The 20,617-nt window shown below is 40.9% G+C and overlaps 1 protein-coding gene across 1 annotated transcript in view; it reads left to right on the forward strand.

The window, feature by feature from the left end:
• The window catches only part of LOC144772327 (uncharacterized), a 78,513-nt gene extending 58,449 nt beyond the window's left edge, over positions 1 to 20,064 (forward strand). The window contains exon 8 of the mRNA XM_078656569.1: positions 14,383 to 20,064. Within this exon, the coding sequence (XP_078512695.1) occupies positions 14,383 to 15,404 (1,022 nt within the window). The 3' untranslated portion in view covers positions 15,405 to 20,064. The remainder of the gene's footprint in view (positions 1 to 14,382) is intronic.
• The last annotated feature ends 553 nt before the right edge of the window (positions 20,065 to 20,617 follow it).

The raw sequence follows: 20,617 nt of genomic DNA on the forward strand, positions 1-20,617 counted from the left end.
CATAGGATAGCAAAACAAAACATTGCGTAACAAAACAAAGCATACATCAAAACACAACAAAGCATAGCATAACAAAACAGCACAGCATAACAAAACATAGCAAAACATAGCAGAACAAAACATAGCATAAGATAACAAAACATAGCATAACAAAACAAAGCATAGCATAACATAACAAAGCATAGCAAAACAAAACATAGCATAGCATAACAAAACATAGCATAGCATAACAAAACACAACAAAACATAGCAGAACAAAACATAGCATAAGATAGCAAAACATAGCATAACATTACAAAACAAAGCATAGCATAACTAAACATAGCAAAACACAATAAAACGTAGCATAGCATAACACAACACAACACAACATAGCCTAGCAAAACATAGCATAACAAAACACAACAAAACATAGCATAGCATAACACAACATAGCATAGCATAACAAAACATAGCATAGCATAACAAAACATAGCATAGCATAACAACCTAGCATAGCAAAACAAAGCATAGCATAATAAAACACTACAAAACATAGCATAACAAAACATAGCATCGCATAACAAATCAAACCATAGGATAGCAAAACTAAACATAGCATAGCATAACAAAACAAAGCATAGGATAGCAAAACATAGCATAACAAAACATAGCAAAACACAAACAAAGCATAGCATTGCCTAACAAAACACAACAATGCATAGCATAGCATAACAAAACACAACAAAACATAGCATAGTATAACAAAACAAAGCATAGGATAGTAAAACTAAACATAGCATAGCATAACATAACAAAACAAGCATAGGATAGCAAAACAAAACATAGCATAACAAAACAGCATAACAAAACACAACGACACATAGCATAACAAAACATAGCAAAACACAACATAGCATAGCTTAACATAATAGCAGAACAAAACATAGCATAGCAAAACAAAACATATAATAGCATAACAAAACATAGCATAGCAAAACAAAGCATAGCATAATAAAACACAAGACATAGCATATCATAACATACATAGCATAGCATAACATACATAGCATAGCATAGCAAAGCATAGACATAGCATAGCATAACAAAATATAACATAGCATAACAAAACGCAACATAGCATAGCATAACAAATCAAAACCTAGGATAGCAAAACAAAACATATCATAGCATACAGCATCACTCAGCACCACCATAGCATCACTCCCGGGCACCACAACATCACTATGTGCTACCACAGCATCACTGAACGCCACAGCATCACTCGTCGCCACCACAACATCACTCAGCGCCACCACAGCATCAATCTGTGCAACCATTCAACAACAACTGGTTCAAATATGTTCTCTCAGTGTTTCAAGCTTTATTACAAATGTAACAAAAAGATGTTAATATTTCACTTCTGTTCTTGGATTTTCATCACAATAAAATACACTGAACATAATCTTCACAAAAGTTATTTACAAAAGTTTAAGCTATTGCCATTATAAATTACAATAACTTTTATTTAAGTATTAATTATTTTAAAAAATTAAAAGCCATTGTTATTTGTAATATCAATATATGTAAGTCACGTAAATACAACACATATTTCATTACAAATGCTATAGGTGTCACATTTGCGAAAGTTATAACTAATGGCATTGTAAATGACAAAGCTATTAATTTCACTATTTTTTCTAAAACAAAACATAAATAAAAAATGTGTCATTTACAATACCAATAGCTCAAACTTTCCTAATGCGAGACCTATTGCATTGCAAATGCTTGTTCTTCCTATCTTCAACCCTGTGGTGTTCCAGTTTTATTCTATCTTTATGGACATTTATACGCATTTTGGAACAAATATCCAACTCCTTTGTGAATATCAACTGCAACCTTCATCCTTCCACAAGAATGATGCGTGACATATTTTTAAGCCATTATGACAAGGTAATTTGGACTTTAAAATTCAAAGGATGCTTAAAAACATTTTCTAGTGCTGAAAGATTTCTGACAGAAACACTGAAGATAAGAATGGGTGACAGACACTGTTGCAGGGGCCCACTGTCAGAAGCTGGGAAAAAACAGTCTAGAGGAGGCAGCTGTCAGTTCAAGTACTCACAGTATTAGAAGCCTCTTAATTCTTACAGACGTTGAGTGCCTTTTTAATTTGCCTAATAATAAGCCAATCGGTTTTCTTTTCCCCTCATTTGTAGGCAGGCTTAGGCAGCAGTCTAGAGGTAAAAGGTGATGCAATTTAGTTTTGAGAAAATGGTTTTATTTTGGATCAGTGTAAATTCTAAAAATAGTAGGCCTTTGATAGACTATGGAGAGTGTTTAGCAGCGTTGTCTAAAATATATTTGCTCGTAACAGGTGTTGCTATAGATGTAGATGCTCATAATACTCCTGCCAGTTACTGTTAGGCCTGGATGTCTGCAACATGTATTTCTTAATAGACGTTTTGAGTCAAAAGACTTGCTGTGATTCCTCCTTTGGATCACAAAGAAGTTTCGAGTCACAAGACTTGCTATGATTCCTCCCTTTGATCACAAAGCACCAGGACAATGGCTTCCCTTCCAATTCTTATTATTCTTTTTATTTATTCAGATGTTGCCTTTCAAATCATAAAAAACTACCGCAGATTGAGGGTCTATGGGGGAAATTATTTAAGACCACTGAATGTGCGTTCCCCAATTAACATAACACACAAAATGCACAACTGTGGTCAAGGTCATGTGTATATGGTAAATGAGTAAGTTATATGTATATGGTAAATGAGTAAGTTATCCTCTCTAACACCCCTGTGATGTCATGCACCTAGCTTGGGGAGACATCCCTTAAGGATAAGAACCCTCACTCACCCAAAGGTGACATGCTTCATCATATGGGTCCCCCTTACCAGTGTAGAAAACCTAGTCCACACTGGGAGCTACTACTCCGGGATCTTAAAGGAGGAGCTCAGAGATGTTTTATGGGCAAAGGGATGATAATCCCATATGTGAGCAAGATAGGTGTAGTGAGAATAGCAGCGCTGTGTACAACATTAACAAGTGAGTTTAAAACTATCTAAGGGAATACACTAACTATTTTATTGATGTGCTCCGCTTGACAGGGTTAAAAAAGGAACAGCACAGTGGTATAGAGGTAGAACCACTGTCACTAAATGGTCGACATGTTTCAGCCTCTTGATCACAAGGTATCATCGGCTTTCTTCAGGACCAGTTGGAAAAAATGTGATATTGCTGCTGCCAATATGTGACAAAAACAGAATTAAATTGAAATAATACTCCACCGGTATTCCTGTCTTATATTCTGGTGATCAGGTCATACCCAGGTATCTGCAGGGTGAAATAGCAAAACGAAAAGAGAGAAACATATACACATTTGGTCAAAATCACACATGTACCTTAGATATGTATCATCTGTTTTAATGGTGTAATATATTTAGGATTGTTACACTCATAAGGACTTACCCTCAATAAGTAGGAAATCCTGCCTCACCTCTACCTGGCAGGCTGCTCTGGGAGGAGGCCCCGCACTAAGGGGAAAATGTAATACATATTCATGTATCTATACTTTTTAACTGCAAAAGGCAGACTGTCCAACAGGTACATAATACAAATTCCAAATTTAAGGCTCAACTAAAAAGGAGCTTGAAGGCACTCAAAGGGTATTACAAAGCACTGACCCATACAAACACATGAAGGAGCATAGAGGGAGGAAATTCTTATAACTAGGTCTCTTCCCTCAGTCTCGCCTCCCAAATCAGAGTTTAAGTCATAGTCCTAACCCCTCAGTCTTACCTGTCCGTCGGTACCTCGTGGCTCGGATAGAGCTAGCCCCGGGAGGTACCGAACGGCAGGAAGGCTCGCTGTTTATGTAGGGTGCCGGATTGTTTGATTGCCCGCAGCTGCTGCAGCAGGGCCCTTTTTGTTACCATCAAATCGCTGCTGCAAATCCAGGACTGGAATAGCATCACACCGATTAATTTTGTGATGTTCTGTGCGAGGAAGGTGCTGAAAGAAAATGTCTTTAAGTTTGAGGAACAGCTGTATTTACAAGTTTCGGGGACATGTATGGGGAGTGTTTGTGCCCCCAGCTTGGCTAATCTATATGTCGATAAGGTTGAGCAAGAGACCATCCTCGCTCCATCGAACCCTTTTCTGCATCATCTATGTACCTGGAAAAGGTACATAGATGACATTTTTGTCATCTGGCGAGGCAATGAAGACACGCTCAAACTATTCCATGAATGGCTGAATCAGCAGGACGACTTTCTAAGATTCACATTGGAATGTTCTAAAACCAGTCTTCCATTCCTAGATCTGCTGATCAAACCCAGCAACGGTGGATTAATAACTGAGTTATATAAAAAACCCACCTCTTGTAACTCTTTATTACCATTTTACAGCTACCACCCCAGAGCCCTTCGCGAAAATCTACCATTCGGGCAATTTTTACGCATTAGACGTAATTGTACAGGAATGACAGAATATGAAAAGCACGCAAGGGCTTTGTCACTTGATCTTCAAGTGAAAAACTATCCCAAACGTCTCATTATGACCGCTAAGAAAAGGGCTGGAAATAACAACAGAGATGCTCTTTTGGAGAAAAGCATTCCTAAGGAACCCAACAAGCGTATCACGTTTGTCAACACTTTCTCCAGCTTCTCCAACTCGGTGAAGAAGAGTATCAATAAACACTGGAATATTTTGAACTTGACACATAATACTCTTCCTCGCCCCTTGTTCGCTTACAAACGCAGTTCTAACCTGCGTGATAAGCTGGTTCATACCCGTCCTCAAAAAATGAAGAGTGATCACCAACAAAGTACCCTCTGGAATCTGCCTCCGGTAGTGGGCCATTTCCCATGTGGCTCATGCTCTGTATGCCCACAGACCGAAAAAACCCTAGAGATCGATATAGGCACTTCTAGACCATGGTTGATACAAAAACACACCAACTGCAACAGTGATCACTTAGTCTACTTAATCTGGTGTCCATGCCAACTCAAGTATGTTGGCATGACCACCAGAAAAGTTAAAACACGTAACCAAGAACATATGAGCACCATTAGATGTGGGAAGCGCTCAACCAAACTAACTAACCATTTCTTGGACAAAGGACATCGTGACACTGATTTGCATTGGGTGGTCTTGGATAAACCTTTTATACCTCCCCATCTGACAGACTCTACTAATTATTTACTACGTAGAGAACAAAAATGGGTTTACACACTTAAAACTGATACTGGAGGGCTGAATGATGATATTCCATGGGTGGCTTTATGAATTTGTGCATATATCTAAATGTGAACTTCAATCATTATTCATGTATAACACTTACGCTTCTTACATAGAATACAGTTCTTAGAGGAGCTATTGTTATATTTGTGCACATGACATAAAGAGCTGAGTCTATCACAAATGGACAGCGGTTCACACTGAGTATATGTCTTGAACATAGGCTTACAGTATATACTTGACACAAGATACAGTTTTCCCCGTGGTTGTTTCCTCTTGGGACATTTCCTGTTCTCTCTGCCGCCCTTTTTTTGCACCCCACTGGTGTAAAGGGGCTGATTTCCTTTAATTACTATACGTGGGCTAACTGGAGCATAATCTTTCTATGCTCCTAATCGCTTAAACGGGGTATGTATTGTAGTTCTGCATGATAGACGCAAGCGTCGTCTAGGATATCCCGGCTTCAGGGCAGGTATGGTCATTGCGCGCATGCGCGGGACCAAGATACTGCTTTCGAAGCTCAATCGCGCTACACACAGTGAAGTCATTTCGCGCATGCGCAGGACCAGGATACTGCTTTGGAAGCTCGATCGCGCTACACACAGTGAAGTGTGCACAATGCGCATGCGTGGTTTTGTGACAGCGATCTTTACCGCATGCGCGTTTTGAAAAACAGGCGATTAGATCAGACGCCCTCGTAACATTAGGCCCCCGCTGCAGCAGCTGCGGGCAATCAAACAATCCGGCACCCTACATAAACAGCGAGCCTTCCTGCCGTTCGGTACCTCCCGGGGCTAGCTCTATCCGAGCCACGAGGTACCGACGGACAGGTAAGACTGAGGGGTTAGGACTATGACTTAAACTCTGATTTGGGAGGCGAGACTGAGGGAAGAGACCTAGTTATAAGAATTTCCTCCCTCTATGCTCCTTCATGTGTTTGTATGGATCAGTGCTTTGTAATACCCTTTGAGTGCCTTCAAGCTCCTTTTTAGTTGAGCCTTAAATTTGGAATTTGTATTATGTACCTGTTGGACAGTCTGCCTTTTGCAGTTATAAAGTATAGATACATGAATATGTATTACATTTTCCCCTTAGTGCGGGGCCTCCTCCCAGAGCAGCCTGCCAGGTAGAGGTGAGGCAGGATTTCCTACTTATTGAGGGTAAGTCCTTATGAGTGTAACAATCCTAAATATATTACACCATTAAAACAGATGATACATATCTAAGGTACATGTGTGATTTTGACCAAATGTGTATATGTTTCTCTCTTTTCGTTTTGCTATTTCACCCTGCAGATACCTGGGTATGACCTGATCACCAGAATATAAGACAGGAATACCGGTGGAGTATTATTTCAATTTAATTCTGTTTTTGTCACATATTGGCAGCAGCAATATCACATTTTTTCCAACTGGTCCTGAAGAAAGCTGATGATACCTTGTGATCAAGAGGCTGAAACATGTCGACCATTTAGTGACAGTGGTTCTACCTCTATACCACTGTGCTGTTCCTTTTTTAACCCTGTCAAGCGGAGCACATCAATAAAATAGTTAGTGTATCCCCTTAGATAGTTTTAAACTCACTTGTTAATGTTGTACACAGCGCTGCTATTCTCACTACACCTATCTTGCTCACATATGGGATTATCATCCCTTTGCCCATAAAACATCTCTGAGCTCCTCCTTTAAGATCCCGGAGTAGTAGCTCCCAGTGTGGACTAGGTTTTCTACACTGGTAAGGGGGACCCATATGATGAAGCATGTCACCTTCGGGTGAGTGAGGGTTCTTATCCTTAAGGGATGTCTCCCCAAGCTAGGTGCATGACATCACAGGGGTGTTAGAGAGGATAACTTACTCATTTACCATATACACATAACTTACTCATTTACCATATACACATGACCTTGACCACAGTTGTGCATTTTGTGTGTTATGTTGCCTTTCAAATGCCAGCTCCAGGAAGGATAAATTCTTGGACGGTTTCTTCTGGACCAGCCTTCAACTTCTGAACGTTTTGGCATCAAAATCAATTGCTGCTTATCCTTCGCACGATCAGAGGATTTTCACCAGTGCACAAGCATCTTGGATGGAATCCTTGCATCGACCACTCTTCGATGTACTGCAATTGACACCCCCACCTACTGGAATCAACAGGACTTCAATACTTTCAAGTCGTATTCCAGAGAATGACTATATGGGGTGTTATGGAATGGACATCTTTCCAGTTTTGCTCTGGATGCATTGACGAGTACACCTGTTCCGAACATCACAGCGCATGCAACCTCTGTTGCTTGAGCACGACAAGGAGGTCTGCCGAGCCTTTTGCTTTTTTGGGTATGACTGCCAGAAGACACCATTCGACCCTGAGAGCCTCCCTTGATTCCAAGCAAGCCTCCACCAAGTGGTGTTTAACCACTCCACCTCTTAACGGAACTGAGGCGCCAAACATCAAGATTTGGAGCCAAATTCAATGGCAAAAAACCCATTCAGTCTGGCCTTGAGGGAGACCGAATCCTCAACGCCAAGATCCGACAACATAGAAGGCTCTATCCAGCTGCTGCTGCTAGAGGTCCCTGAAAAGGCGGCAAAATAAAATTTTCAAACACCCGTACATGGGTAATAATCTTGTGTAGCCGTCTGCTTCCGAACTCGCACTCCCTTCCACATCCTCAAAAAGCAGAAGCTGACCTTTGAGGAAGAAGATTCACACTTTCAGCCTTGTACGCTTCCAAGGCCCAAAAGGGTTGGGGACAAGCCTGCCATCTCTTACCTTTCTCATAGGCGTGCCCCTTCACCACTGCCACTTCAATGCCCCCACACAACACTTTCCACAGTCCCTCCCTCCTCTCTCTACTATGATTCACACCCTGGTTGTCCTTATCACCATAACGACCGGTACTTGGAGCCTTTAGTGCCCAGAGAAGGGAATGACCCATCGGAGGACCACAATGAGGATCTCACAGATGAACCTGATCTCGACAGATACTCTACCAAACATCCCTACTGCATGACATCTCTACTTATCTGCAAATGTAATTCAGAGGACAGCCCACAATTACAAGCTGAAGATGCATTCCTAGTGGAGATCCTTTCAAAGACATTGGCATTACCCCTTTGCTCAAGGGCATGTTTTAGTCTGCAAAGAATTTCTGAGAGCCAGCTAAAACCAGGGTCTAACCCCAAAAGGTTGAAAACCAGCTCAAACCGGGTTCAGGTGATCTGGTGTATCCGTCAAGTATATGGTCAAGTCCCACAGACTCAATGGTTGTACATACAACACACAAACGTGCTTCAGCACAGGCAACAGATGATGTCCCTCTATCTGACAAAGAGAGCAGGTGGATAGATGCTGCTGACAAGTTGACGTACACAAAACACAAAAATGGTGGCTGGAATGCTTGAATTAAACTCAGCAACTGGTAAGTACTCGGGCCGCATCCCAGTCCATCGTTAATTTGCACTTTATGCTACATCAGTTTGGACCCAGCCATAAACAAATCAGTCTTAATCCTGCTTCAGTAAGAGCAGTCCAGACAGTGTTGGGTTGGTTGTGTTGCAGTTCAGGAAGGATCTGGCCTGGCAGTTTGGGCTGGACTGTTCCTATTAGAATAGGCTCAAGACTGATTTTCATATGACTGGGTCCAAACAGAGGTGGCATGGTGTGCAAAATAGCAATAAACTGAGATGCTGCTTTGAGATGAACTGAGATGCTGCTTTGAGTAATTACCAGTGTCTGAGATTAATTCAAGTATTCCACCCATCACTGTTTTTATACTCAATGTGATGCCCTATGTGTGTCGGGTATGCCCGGACATGGATCCCGTGCTCACTGCGCCACTGGAACAAAGCTGCACCCGACGGATGAGCCCAATCATGGCAATACTGGTCTTATGTTGCTTGTGCTCTGATTCAGGGACAACCTTGCCTGAAGTTTGAGCTGGACTGTTCCGATTGGAGCACGGTCGGGACTGATTTGCCTATGGCTGGGTCCAAACTGAGATGGCATTATGTACAAAATAACATTGGACGGGACGCAGCCTCCAGTAATTCCCAGAGGCTGACATTTATTCAAGCATTCTATCCATATCATTTTTTGTATACTTCTCCGACACGTGAGCGATAGTGAGGGCTGACACATACTAGCTTATCACAATTTCAGTAGACCTACTCTCTCACTGTGATGGGCATAAATGGGAGGAAATGCAAGATATCATCACGCACCTCCCTAAGGCACAGAGGAAGAGGGGAGAAATGCGGGTTGCAAAGTGCAAAATAATTTCTACTGAGAACATCAGATGGGCCTTGGATGATGTAGACAGCGCTTCTAGACTCATTTAACCAGAATCTTACTCGCCACCATCCCTGGATCCAGATCGCTGGTTTCCTGCCTACGGTGAAACAGCACCTTCCCAACATCTCGTTCAATGGTGAGCATGTCTTCAGCCTTCAGGTTGACGTGATGCAAAAAAAAAAAACCAATCAAAAACACAGACATTGCCAAACCCTGGGATGCCCTTCAGTCCTCCACACAAAGGTCAACATTTCAGAAATACCATGTGTTGAATCCAAGGTGCCTGCATTCACCCAAAGGCAGGACTACGAGGAGCTTTTGGATGTCTGACTTGTCTGAAAGTAGCCCACTGTGCATATCCGTCTTAATGCATGCAAACTGGCTGGTTGACTTTTTACGTGTAAATTGATATCTTATTATTCCTAGATCAGCCCAACTCCTACTGACTCCTCCAACTGTCTCCTGATGAGTATTCAAATCATAAATAGTTTTGCCCAGTGTAGCAGCTTCTACATTCAAGTACCACAAAAAGGCTTGCTGTAACTCAGGACTATCAGACGGTGTAGAACACCCTGCAGCTGTTTGTGCCTTCCTGCTCCTTTCACACCTCTTCTTATTCAGTGATTTACTTCAGGTAGGCAGAAGGCTCGCACATTTGCGCACACCGCTGAAGTAATTACTACTTCCTCATGCACTTATGTAGAAGCTAGTGGGAGGGTACCGACTATGATAACATTATCTCCTTAAAGCATCAGGTTAGGATAGGATAGGATAGGATAGGAGTTTATAAAGCGCTCGATTGCCGTGGCGTCTTGGCGCTGATGTGTGTAAGCAAAGCTGAAACTACAACTTCAACAGTTTAATTGACAAAAAGAAACGTCTTAAGATTCTTCCTAAACAACTTCCTATCAGCTTGGAATCTCATGGCCAGAGGTAGTCTATTCCAGAGATGCGCTTCCCCGTTGGAAAGTGTCCTACCTCCCCATCTGGCCCGCTTAACCCTAGTCGTTTTAAGTAGACCTAGGTTAGTAGATCTTAGAAGGCGTGTGGGGGTATAGGACGTGAAATATTTGGAGATTGCGTCGGCGCCACCTCCATAGAGCACCTTATGAACCAGACACAAGGCCTTGAATCAACACATTGCTGCACTGGAAGCCAATGCAGTGATTTGATGCCCGCTGAGGTTGAACAGCCCCTGGGAATGTTCAGAAGCAGCCTTGCTGCTGCATTCTGAAGGGACTGGAGCTTTCCCATCTGCGTTTTGTCTATACCCAAAAAAAGGGCATTACAGTAATCTAATTTGGATAGAAAAAGACTCACCATTACTGTCTTCTAAAGCTCATGCAAAATAAATGGGAAAATCTTTCTCAGAGTTTTTAGTAGAAAAAAACAGGAGGATGTCAAGCTATTGACCTGGGCGGAAAAATTTAACTTGTCATCAAAGATGACCCCCAGGTTCCTAACCTTAGAGACGGGAAACGGGCACTTCCTAGCCTCTACTGGCCACCATGAGTCATTCCATACGGGGGATCCCCCTCCAATTCTATCACTTCTGTTTTGTCTGTGTTGATCTTCAAAAAATTGTGGTTGAGGTTAGAGGAATTCCCATCACAAAGTGTGAAAACAAAGTGACAGCATTGGATCAATGCTGCCATCAGGATGGAAGTTGAAAGAAGTTCCTGTTTTACATCTCCATTCAGATTGGTGTCTGGAACGCTTGGGTCTCTGAATGCCTGAATTAGCTGTATACTGTATGAAATCAATGCAGAGATGAATGTAATTAGTGGAATGGGAGCAGCAGAAAAGGGAGAGGTGTATCCTGTGGTTGAAAAGAATCTGACGCAAATTAGAAGTCCAGCCTTGTAGGCAATTTTTTGTTGTTGTTAAGAATCCTAATACTGTGCACTCAGTCACAGGAATCAACAGCATGGAGCTTCCATTTGTGTGTTGCAATAAGACATCACACCTATTACTTGAATAGCAGTCGAATTATGTCTGCTATTTAGGATATTTTATATGATCCCACAACCAAACTCCCACTAACGCAAAGATCATTAACATCTTTGAGTAGGGTCTTTTCTCAAATCCAAAGTAAGCCTGGTCTTAGTTTTTCATCCCTGCATACTGCCTCCCACAGCTCAAAGATCTTTATTAATATTTTGGATGTTGTGGATATTATTTAATAGTGTTGTTATCTCACAGCTATTTTTCACAGTTGGTAAGGAACCAGAAGGTTGAAGTTAATGTTAGCATATTTTGATTTATTGTGTTACTCGTTTTGTCTAATGATAATACCCTAAGCTTTTAAGAGTCTGACCGCATTTGCCGTGTGGAGTTCCTCAAGGCTCATCCCTAAGTCCGACACTATTTAATATCTATGTGTCGGACCTTGCTAGTGTCATCAAAAGCCATGGGATGAGCCTAACTTCATATGCAGATGACACGCAACTGGTATTAGTCATTAAAGGCGATGGTCTGGAGGTGGCCCAACGATTTCAAGATGGAATGCTGGCCATAGAAGAGTGGATGGCGATAAACAGCCTAAAACTCAACTCGGTAAAAACCGAGGTGGTCATTTTCGGACCACTCCAACCACCTTGGTCCTCAGTCTGGTGGCCATCTACTCTCGGAGCATCCCCGACACGAGTGGCTAAGGTCAGAAATTTAGGAGTCACTTTTGACGATGGTCTAATTTTTATGGACCATGCGAATAAAGTGGCATCAACAGCCCACTATAAGCTACGCATGATCAGGAAAATAAGTCAGTTTCTACCAGCAGCTGCCACTAAAACTCTGGTTAGCTCCCTGGTCCTTTCGGCACTTGATTACTGCAATGGTTTATTTTTAAACACTCAGGTCAGGGTTCTAAAAAAGCTGCAGTCGATACAAAATGCTGCAGCACGTCTACTTTCGGGACTTCCAAAATTTACGGCCATATCAGGAACAATAAAAGAACTACATTGGTTGACAATCCAGAATAGGATTAAATTCAAATCCTTATGTTTAGTCTACAAGTCCTTAAACAATAAAGGTCCCCAATTTTTAAAGGACCAGTTGGTTCGATATCTCCCCCCTAGACAGCTCCGGTCCTCTAATCTCAACCAACTAACGATCCCTCGGTCCAAAACAGTATCTTGGGGCGACCGTCGTTTTTTGACAGCTGCACCTAAACTATGGAACACCTTGCCGCAAGATATTAGACTAAGCCCGTCCCTCCTGCAGTTTCGCAAAGACCTGGTTGTTTAACCAATAGTTGTTTCTCTAAATTACTTTGGACACCGCAAGCCGTACTGAACAACAATCATGCAAATATTCCAGCGCCAAGACGCCCGCGGGTATAAGATGCGCTTTATAAATGCCAAACATAAACATAAACATAAACATTTGGGTTTTGGCTTGCATGCTTTTAAGAACTGACACCTCCATTGGCCTCTGTCCTTTCCCATCCTCCTCCTTAAGTAATGTCTCAGATCATCTTGGATATCCTTATCATCAGTAACAATCTCTCTAATGCCAGTAAATCTTTTTTTCTCCCCCAGTCAGAGGGCCCTCCTTAGGGATTTCCTGTGGGAGCAGCCTTTCTCCCTTGCAGGAGTTCTTTTCACATTTCCCTTACAGTACTTTTTAGCTATTAGCCTAACATCTGTATTTAGTCTGTGTTGAAGGTGGCCAAGCACGGGAGGCTTCTCTCTGAAACAACCCAACTCTGAGAAGACTGAATCCTGAGGGAGCGCTATCGGCCTGAGACTGTCCACAAGGCTGCTGATGGGATCCCACCTCAGCCAGCACATGACAAACTGACATTAATTATGCTACATGGCTTCGGTCAGCCATATGAATCGCAAGGTAATGAAATCCTTGGCCCATATTTGAAGACAGGTTGGGTGTAAAACTGTCATCGCTGCAGATCCCTGTTACCCAGGGTAGGCTTCCCTGCTCAATGGGCCAATACATTTGGAGTGCACTGTCCAAATGGGACCCCATGCCCTGATGCCACAGTTTTGGCTTCAGAGATGTGCCCGGTATTTGCCAGAGGAGGGTGAAAAGAACTTAAATATCATTTTGATCACTAAAAAGAACCGGTATTGTCATTGACATTGATAATTTGTAATCTCAAGTGTATATACAAAACGGAATACGATCAATTAAGATAAAAAGTGAGCAGAAAATTCTTTAACACGCAATTCTGGCTTTTGAAGCATACTTTATTTTCGTGATACCCATATGTTTTGACCTCCCAGCAACATTTGGAAGTCATCACCAAGGAAATTGTTAAGTTAAAGACCTAACACAGGGCCTGAAAAATTCAAATTCAAAATAACATCAAAAATGTTTAAATATTCAAGTAAAATGTGCCTGTTGTATAGGTGGTAAAGATCCTGGTTTTATTAATTCATGTGTTTTAAGATGATATCAATATCGTGTTTGATTAATTCATGGTTTTGAGATTATACAGAATTTGTATCATAAACTTCAATGTCATTCCCGCTAATACTTCTATTAGCCACTCTTATACATACAGGGGAGAATTTTACAGTGGCCTAGTTTTAGTAATGATGCAGCTGGGGAACAATTTTTAAAAGATACAGAGTAGTTGATTTGGAAAGTTGGGTGCATTGCAGACACTGCTTGATTGCTTTCCACTTACTGTTGATGATCCAACTCTTGCATACTGTATGTTTCTATGATATTGTCTATCTCTAGATTCCTGTTATTTTCCTGCGATGACACATCATTTTCGGCAACTGCCCATCATTTGTTTATCAAGGCAGAGCTTGACATGTTCCCTTCTGTTACAGTAATGCATTTCTTCCTTTAACAATCATTTGCCGAATTAAAATGTTCTTGTTCTCTTCATTCTGCAGCCAACCAATCAGAAAATAGAAGCTTGAATGAAAACGAGTCCGTCATTTGCTTACATGGAAAACATCAAAGAATCCACAAGAGTGAGAAGCGCTTCATGAGCAGTGAGTGTGAGAAGATACTAAACCAGAAGGTGCTTCTTGTAGATCATCAAAGAATCGACGCAGTACAGAAACGTTTTCCCTGCACAGAGTGTGAGAAGAGCTTTACCAAAATATCAAGCCTTCTTGAGCATCAAAGGTTGCATACTGGAGAGAGGCCCTTTCACTGCACAGTGTGCGAAAAGAGCTTTACTCGAAAGCAACATCTTCTAAACCACCAAATGTTACATACGGGAACGAGACCCTTTCATTGCACCATGTGCGAGAAGACATTTAATCGAAAAGAACATCTTCTGGTGCATCAAAGAACACACATGGGAGAGAGGCCGTATCACTGCACTGTATGTGATAAAAGCTTTGCTGTGAAGCAAAATCTTTTAACTCACCAAAATATCCATACAGGTGTCAGGCCATATCAATGCACTGAATGTGAGAAGAGTTTTACTCAAAAGCAACATCTTTTAATTCACTATAGAGTCCATTCTGGGGTCAAACCCTACCACTGTACCATGTGTGAGAAACGCTTTAATCACAAGTCAAATCTTCAAAAGCACCTAAACACTCATACTGGCAAAAGGCCCTATAAGTGCAGTGAGTGTGACAAAAGCTTTACTCAAACATCAACTCTCCTGTACCATCAAAGAACACACACAGGAGAGAGGCCGTTTCACTGCACACAGTGTGACAAAAGATTTACTAGCAAGTCAAGTCTTCTGATGCATGAAAGAATCCACACCGGCGAGAAGCCCTTTCATTGCACTGTGTGTATGAAGAGCTTTACTCAAAAGATAAACCTTCTAAATCACCAAAAAATCCACACAGGGAAAAGACCCTTTCACTGCACTGAATGTGAGAAGAGTTTCTGTCAAAAGTCAACTCTTCGAAAGCACCAATTGATACATAACAGAGCTGTACTGACGTGAGTGGGACCATGTTGCTGCACTGATTGTGAGGAAGGATTCAGTCACTTGTCACACTTTCTCCAGCAGCTTTGTAGCTACATGCTACATGCTGTGAGGCTTTTTCCAGGCATTAAGCAAGAAATTAAATGTATCCACAAGATCCATTTCCTTACACCAGCTAGTCTACAAAGGAAAGAAAGGCAAAATGCACAAATACATATGTGCTCAGTCGAAACCAACATGGCCGTAAATAGTAAGAGTTCCGTGCTAAAACAGAGCCTGCCACTTTCCCTTAATATATAGAAACTGGTTATTTTCAAACCTATGTCTACTAGTTGTGCACAAGGATGGAGGAAGGCCAGATGCACAGGTGTATATTCTGTGACAACACCAGTGCCACAAAAGACTGTACACAAAATAAAGGGTTCCTTAAGCCATAATCAATAAAGCCATTGTAGACCACTCCATAAAAGGTCAAAACATAAATGGATTGATTGTGAAAACAACTTCATTGGTATTGTTCATTCAGGAATTTCTAAAAACTACAATTGACATTAACCTGATTCATTATGCCCAGAATAAGCCAACTAAAAATAACATATATGGGCACCACAAAACAGACCCTATTAGAATTTTAGTTATGAAGACCTTCAAGGAATATTTTGGAGAAATATCAATGTTTCTGAGTGTGTCATCATTATCTGCCTAACATTGAATATTTAGTCAAAGATCTCTTTCATTGTAAGCTTTCAAGGTGACATAAGGTTCTTGAAGACTAATAATGAAATTACTTGCTCAAAGTTGCAAGTTATGTCTGTCTTGAATTTCCAAACTCTGTCTCAAATTATTGCTACCAGTGGTACAATGTGGCCTGGGTGGTGTTGAAACTGTTATAAAGGGTCAAACTTGGCTTCTAACATGGGGGTGGGGCCGTCGTGGAGCTGCCTCGAAAAAGTTAAGGCTCTAATAAATAACTAACAATAAGTGCTGCTCATTCAATAAGAAATAGGGCAAAAGGGATTTTCTTCAAAGATCTATTTTTCACATTTGAAAAGTAGAGGAAGGTGTATTTTTGCATTTCCTATTATGAAAACTCATTGTTTTAAAATTGCTGTGTTCCTTGTTGTCTAACAGTTTTATTTGCTTCATATCCCATTGCTCAGGTAACAGGAATGCTGCAAAGTGAACCTGTTCTATTTTGTCAAGTATGAAAAGCTATATGTTGTCTGTTCCCCACCCAGGACACTGTTTTTAATTTGCCCCTTGTTTTTGCCTCCGAAGACACAGTTTTGAAACCTTGTTGTTTTTTGTTCTTTTTACTGTACGCTCAAGGTAGGATCCAGTTATCCTGGTCCAAAAATAGATACCATTGTGATTGCTTTTACAAGGTGTCCTGTTAAACTAGGCTATACCAATATTGGCAAGTTTTTTCCTGAGTGTTTTTAATGTTTTGATTTGTATGTTTGATGGGCCCTGCCTAAATAAACTTGGCTTACTAACTTACTAAATAGTTATAAACAATTTAAAAAGTGTATAGTGAGCTGAAGACACCGTTCAAAACTATGAAAGGCCCTTCAGTGATAATAAAATAAAACATATGTCAGGAGGAAGAATGGAACATGAAATAAGCCTGCAGAGGGATATGCAAACACATTGCAGTAGATTGTGTTAAATAATGCAAGAATGGGAAAAATAAAAGCTACAGAAATAAAAATAATAAGAATAAATTAATATATACCTCTGATGGGCTGCCTATTGATTTGATTAAGTATAAACCTGAGTTCTGGATGCCCCTTTTATAAAATATTTGTATTAACCTAATTAATGTCTCACTCCCAAGCACTTGGTCTACAAGCATTATTGTACCAGTTTTTAAAAAGGGCGATCAATCCCAACCTAACTGTTATAGGCCAATCTCCCTAATAGACAACACAATGAAAATTTTAGGGAGGATTTTGTATAACAGAGTAAGGACATGGGCCGAGGATGACTGTATTTTACAACCGTGCCAATTGGGATTTCGAAGTAAAGTGGGCACTATTGAACAATGTTTGAACCTTAATTTAATCATTGGGAAATATACCGTAGCCCAGCAAACCCATGTATATTTGGCTTTTATGGGTCTTACTTCGGCTTTTGATTTTGTTCATAGGTCCCGGTTATGGTCAATCCTTTTAGAATACAGCTTAGATGATGTTTTAGTCCATTTTTTAGCATACTTGCACAGGTACCTGCGAGCTCGTGCAAGAATGGGGAAGTTTCAGGGCACATCAGAATCGACAGAGGTGTAAGGCAGGGGTGTATTTTGCCCCCCCTGCTCTTTATTTTATATAATAATAATTTGCATAAATCTCTGATCGCACTTACTAATGATGTCCCCCCAATTCTTTTTTTTTTTTTAAACTTTTTATTTGCAGAGTAACAGTAACAAATTTAGGCCAGTACATTTTGTGTAGTCGGGTCAATCACAGCATCAGTACAAAACATTGACAGTGTTTATGTGGAACGTGTATCGATTCAGCTTTGATGAGCAACATGTCACACCATATCTGCCACCCCAGATCGGCGGGCCTGTGGAGGCTCACAGATGCCACCTCTGTATTCGTTCCAGCATGACCACACCTCCCCCCACTTTCGGGGGCATCCCCGCACAATATATACAGTTTTCTCCTGCAGCATGCACCAATCCATGTCTTTTTGCCATTCAGCTTGTTTCGGCGGTGCTGGTGCACCCCAGAGGCGGGCGATGTTCCTCTTTGCCACCATCTGCCCCAGAGTTTCCCTTTCGCGGGCAAGTCTGTGGGCTCCCAAATGTTCAAGAGGCATCTCTTCGCCTCCAGGCGTATGTCCACCTCCCACACGATGTCCCCAAAATTAACGGCAAATTAGTCCCCACCTTATTGTATGCTGATGACTCTGATGAACACCGAATGCTCTACGAATTTTTGTACGGGGTTTTGTGGATTTTATGGGTAGTCTAGATCCCTGTATCATTTTCAAAAAATCATTTAGTATGTCCTGTGGGCCAAAATAGTATCTTAGAAACTCTATTATCGTAGATGATCAAAAACTTTATTGCACAAGCACTTTTCCCTACCTTGGGCTTGTTTTCTCCACCAATGTTTCTTGGGTAGACCATGTGACATACAGCAGGGACAAGTTTCCCAAAGTTATTAATTCAATCATTAGTTTACCGCAGCCTAAAAAGATAAGGATAATACTAGCACTCTTGAAAATCTACAAAACACAGTGCATTCCAACAGAGACATATGGCGCAGAAATATGGGGACCCACAAAGTGCAATAGTATTCAACTTGAAGAAAACAGATTTTGTCGGAAAGTACTGGGAGCCCAGATTTTCCATCTCACAGTATATTTGCCATGCTGAACTAAAATGACAGATTACATAAAGGCACAACCCTTTTTTGACTTGCGATCTGGAAGAATCCTGCAGCGTCACTGATCTGAGAGATTATTGGAGACTACCTTAAGTGTGCTTACTGGACTTTGGACGTTTCTTTGACTCGTCTTCCGGTTTGTGTCCCCGTCGCCCTTCCCCTCCTCCTTCCATGTCCTTCACCCTCCTTATCTCTTTCCTGCCTTCATTACCTGTCTACTTCCCCAGCGCCCACCCCCCTCCCCTGAATCTTTCCTCTTGCCTGCTTTTCCCCTTACGTATTTGTGCTTATTGTTTATCTCGACCTTACAAGTAACTATGTTGCAATGCTCTAATAACTGTGTAACCTTTGTAACGATGTAACCTGTAACTTTGATCTGATGTTCATGTAAAGCGCTCTGATACCTCCCCGTCTAGCCAGTGCTATATAAAACCTTTAAAATAAATAAATAAATAAGGGACAAGAAATACCATGGCTTGCTGCAGTAAGGGATCGTTTGTGTAGTATCAACCATGCATTGATTTTTACAAATCCGGATGAATCTGTTGATACGAATAAAAAAGTGATTCGGGGGGCTTTATATGATCACTACAGGGAGGTCCAGAAAAAGTATGTAGAATGTTATTTGCCCATTGCGGAGGAATTAAATACCCCATCTAGTTACCTCTTAAAGCCAATTGGACGTTGGAAGAGAGGATTATTGTTTTATTTAAGGGCTGGCACAGTTACATTTTTACTGTGTTTTCCTTTAGGGTACATTGTTAATTTGGATCAATTAACTTGCCCATGTGACGATAGGAGTGGGCAGACAACACTCCACTTTTAATTTTTTTGTACATTTTATAGCCTATACACTAACCAGTTTTTGATTCCATTTTTTAAGCGTACTCGACCTATACACCTAGAGGAAGCTTACTTAACAATCCGTAAGTTAGAAGATGATGAACTAAATGCTCGTGTAGGCACCTTTCTAAAATTGACGGTGTGCACTAGAAATTCAATGTGCACCTTATGATATTCTGTTTTTATTGATTTACTAGTAGATGTTGTGGTTAGGCTCAATCTGAATTTAATGGAATCTGTTTTTATATAGTTAATTGACTTATAATATTTAATTGGCTTATGGGGTCTTCTGCAAATATTTGTTTTTATGCTAAATGTATTGTCATATATGATTTTGTTTTATTGTTTCTATGTTAATGGACTGTTATATTCCCCTGTTATTATGATATGATCTGTGCTTTTATGGATATTTTATATCCGAATAAAGATTTTTGATTTGATTTGATTTGAATAAAATATATAAAGCAGGAGAAAAATGCAACATTAAAAGAACTAAACGAGGGATGTACAAATACATTGCAGGAGATTGTGTTAAATCCTGACAAGAATAGAAAAACAATAACTACAAAATTAAAAAGAACGTCAGTGGTCATAAGGATGAATAATGACCTCCATTATTGAATGCTACAGTTGTCAGTGTTAGTATCACTAACTAAATGTGCCAGGTTTTCCCCATTCTGAGTGTTTCGTTCCCTACCTGCACTGAGGTTCAAGTATTCACCTGAATCGCTGGCCATAGATTTCTGAAACAGATAAAGACCCAGCTTCTGTATCTGGGCCCTAACCTATGGTGTACTCAAGAAACTTCTAATGGACCTGGTCATACTCCTTTTAGGCGTCTATTACCGCCAACAGTTTGACCTTCTGCAACCTGGGAATGTTGTCTGTAAGATATAGCAAGTTCTTTATATTGTCACTGCTGTGCCTGTTAGGGACAATGCCTGATTGGTCTTATTCTACTAAGTTGTACAGTGTCTTCCACAGTCTACCTGC

This window comes from Lissotriton helveticus, chromosome 8, assembly GCF_964261635.1.
Source record: "Lissotriton helveticus chromosome 8, aLisHel1.1, whole genome shotgun sequence".
Classification (NCBI taxonomy): Eukaryota; Metazoa; Chordata; class Amphibia; order Caudata; family Salamandridae; genus Lissotriton; species Lissotriton helveticus.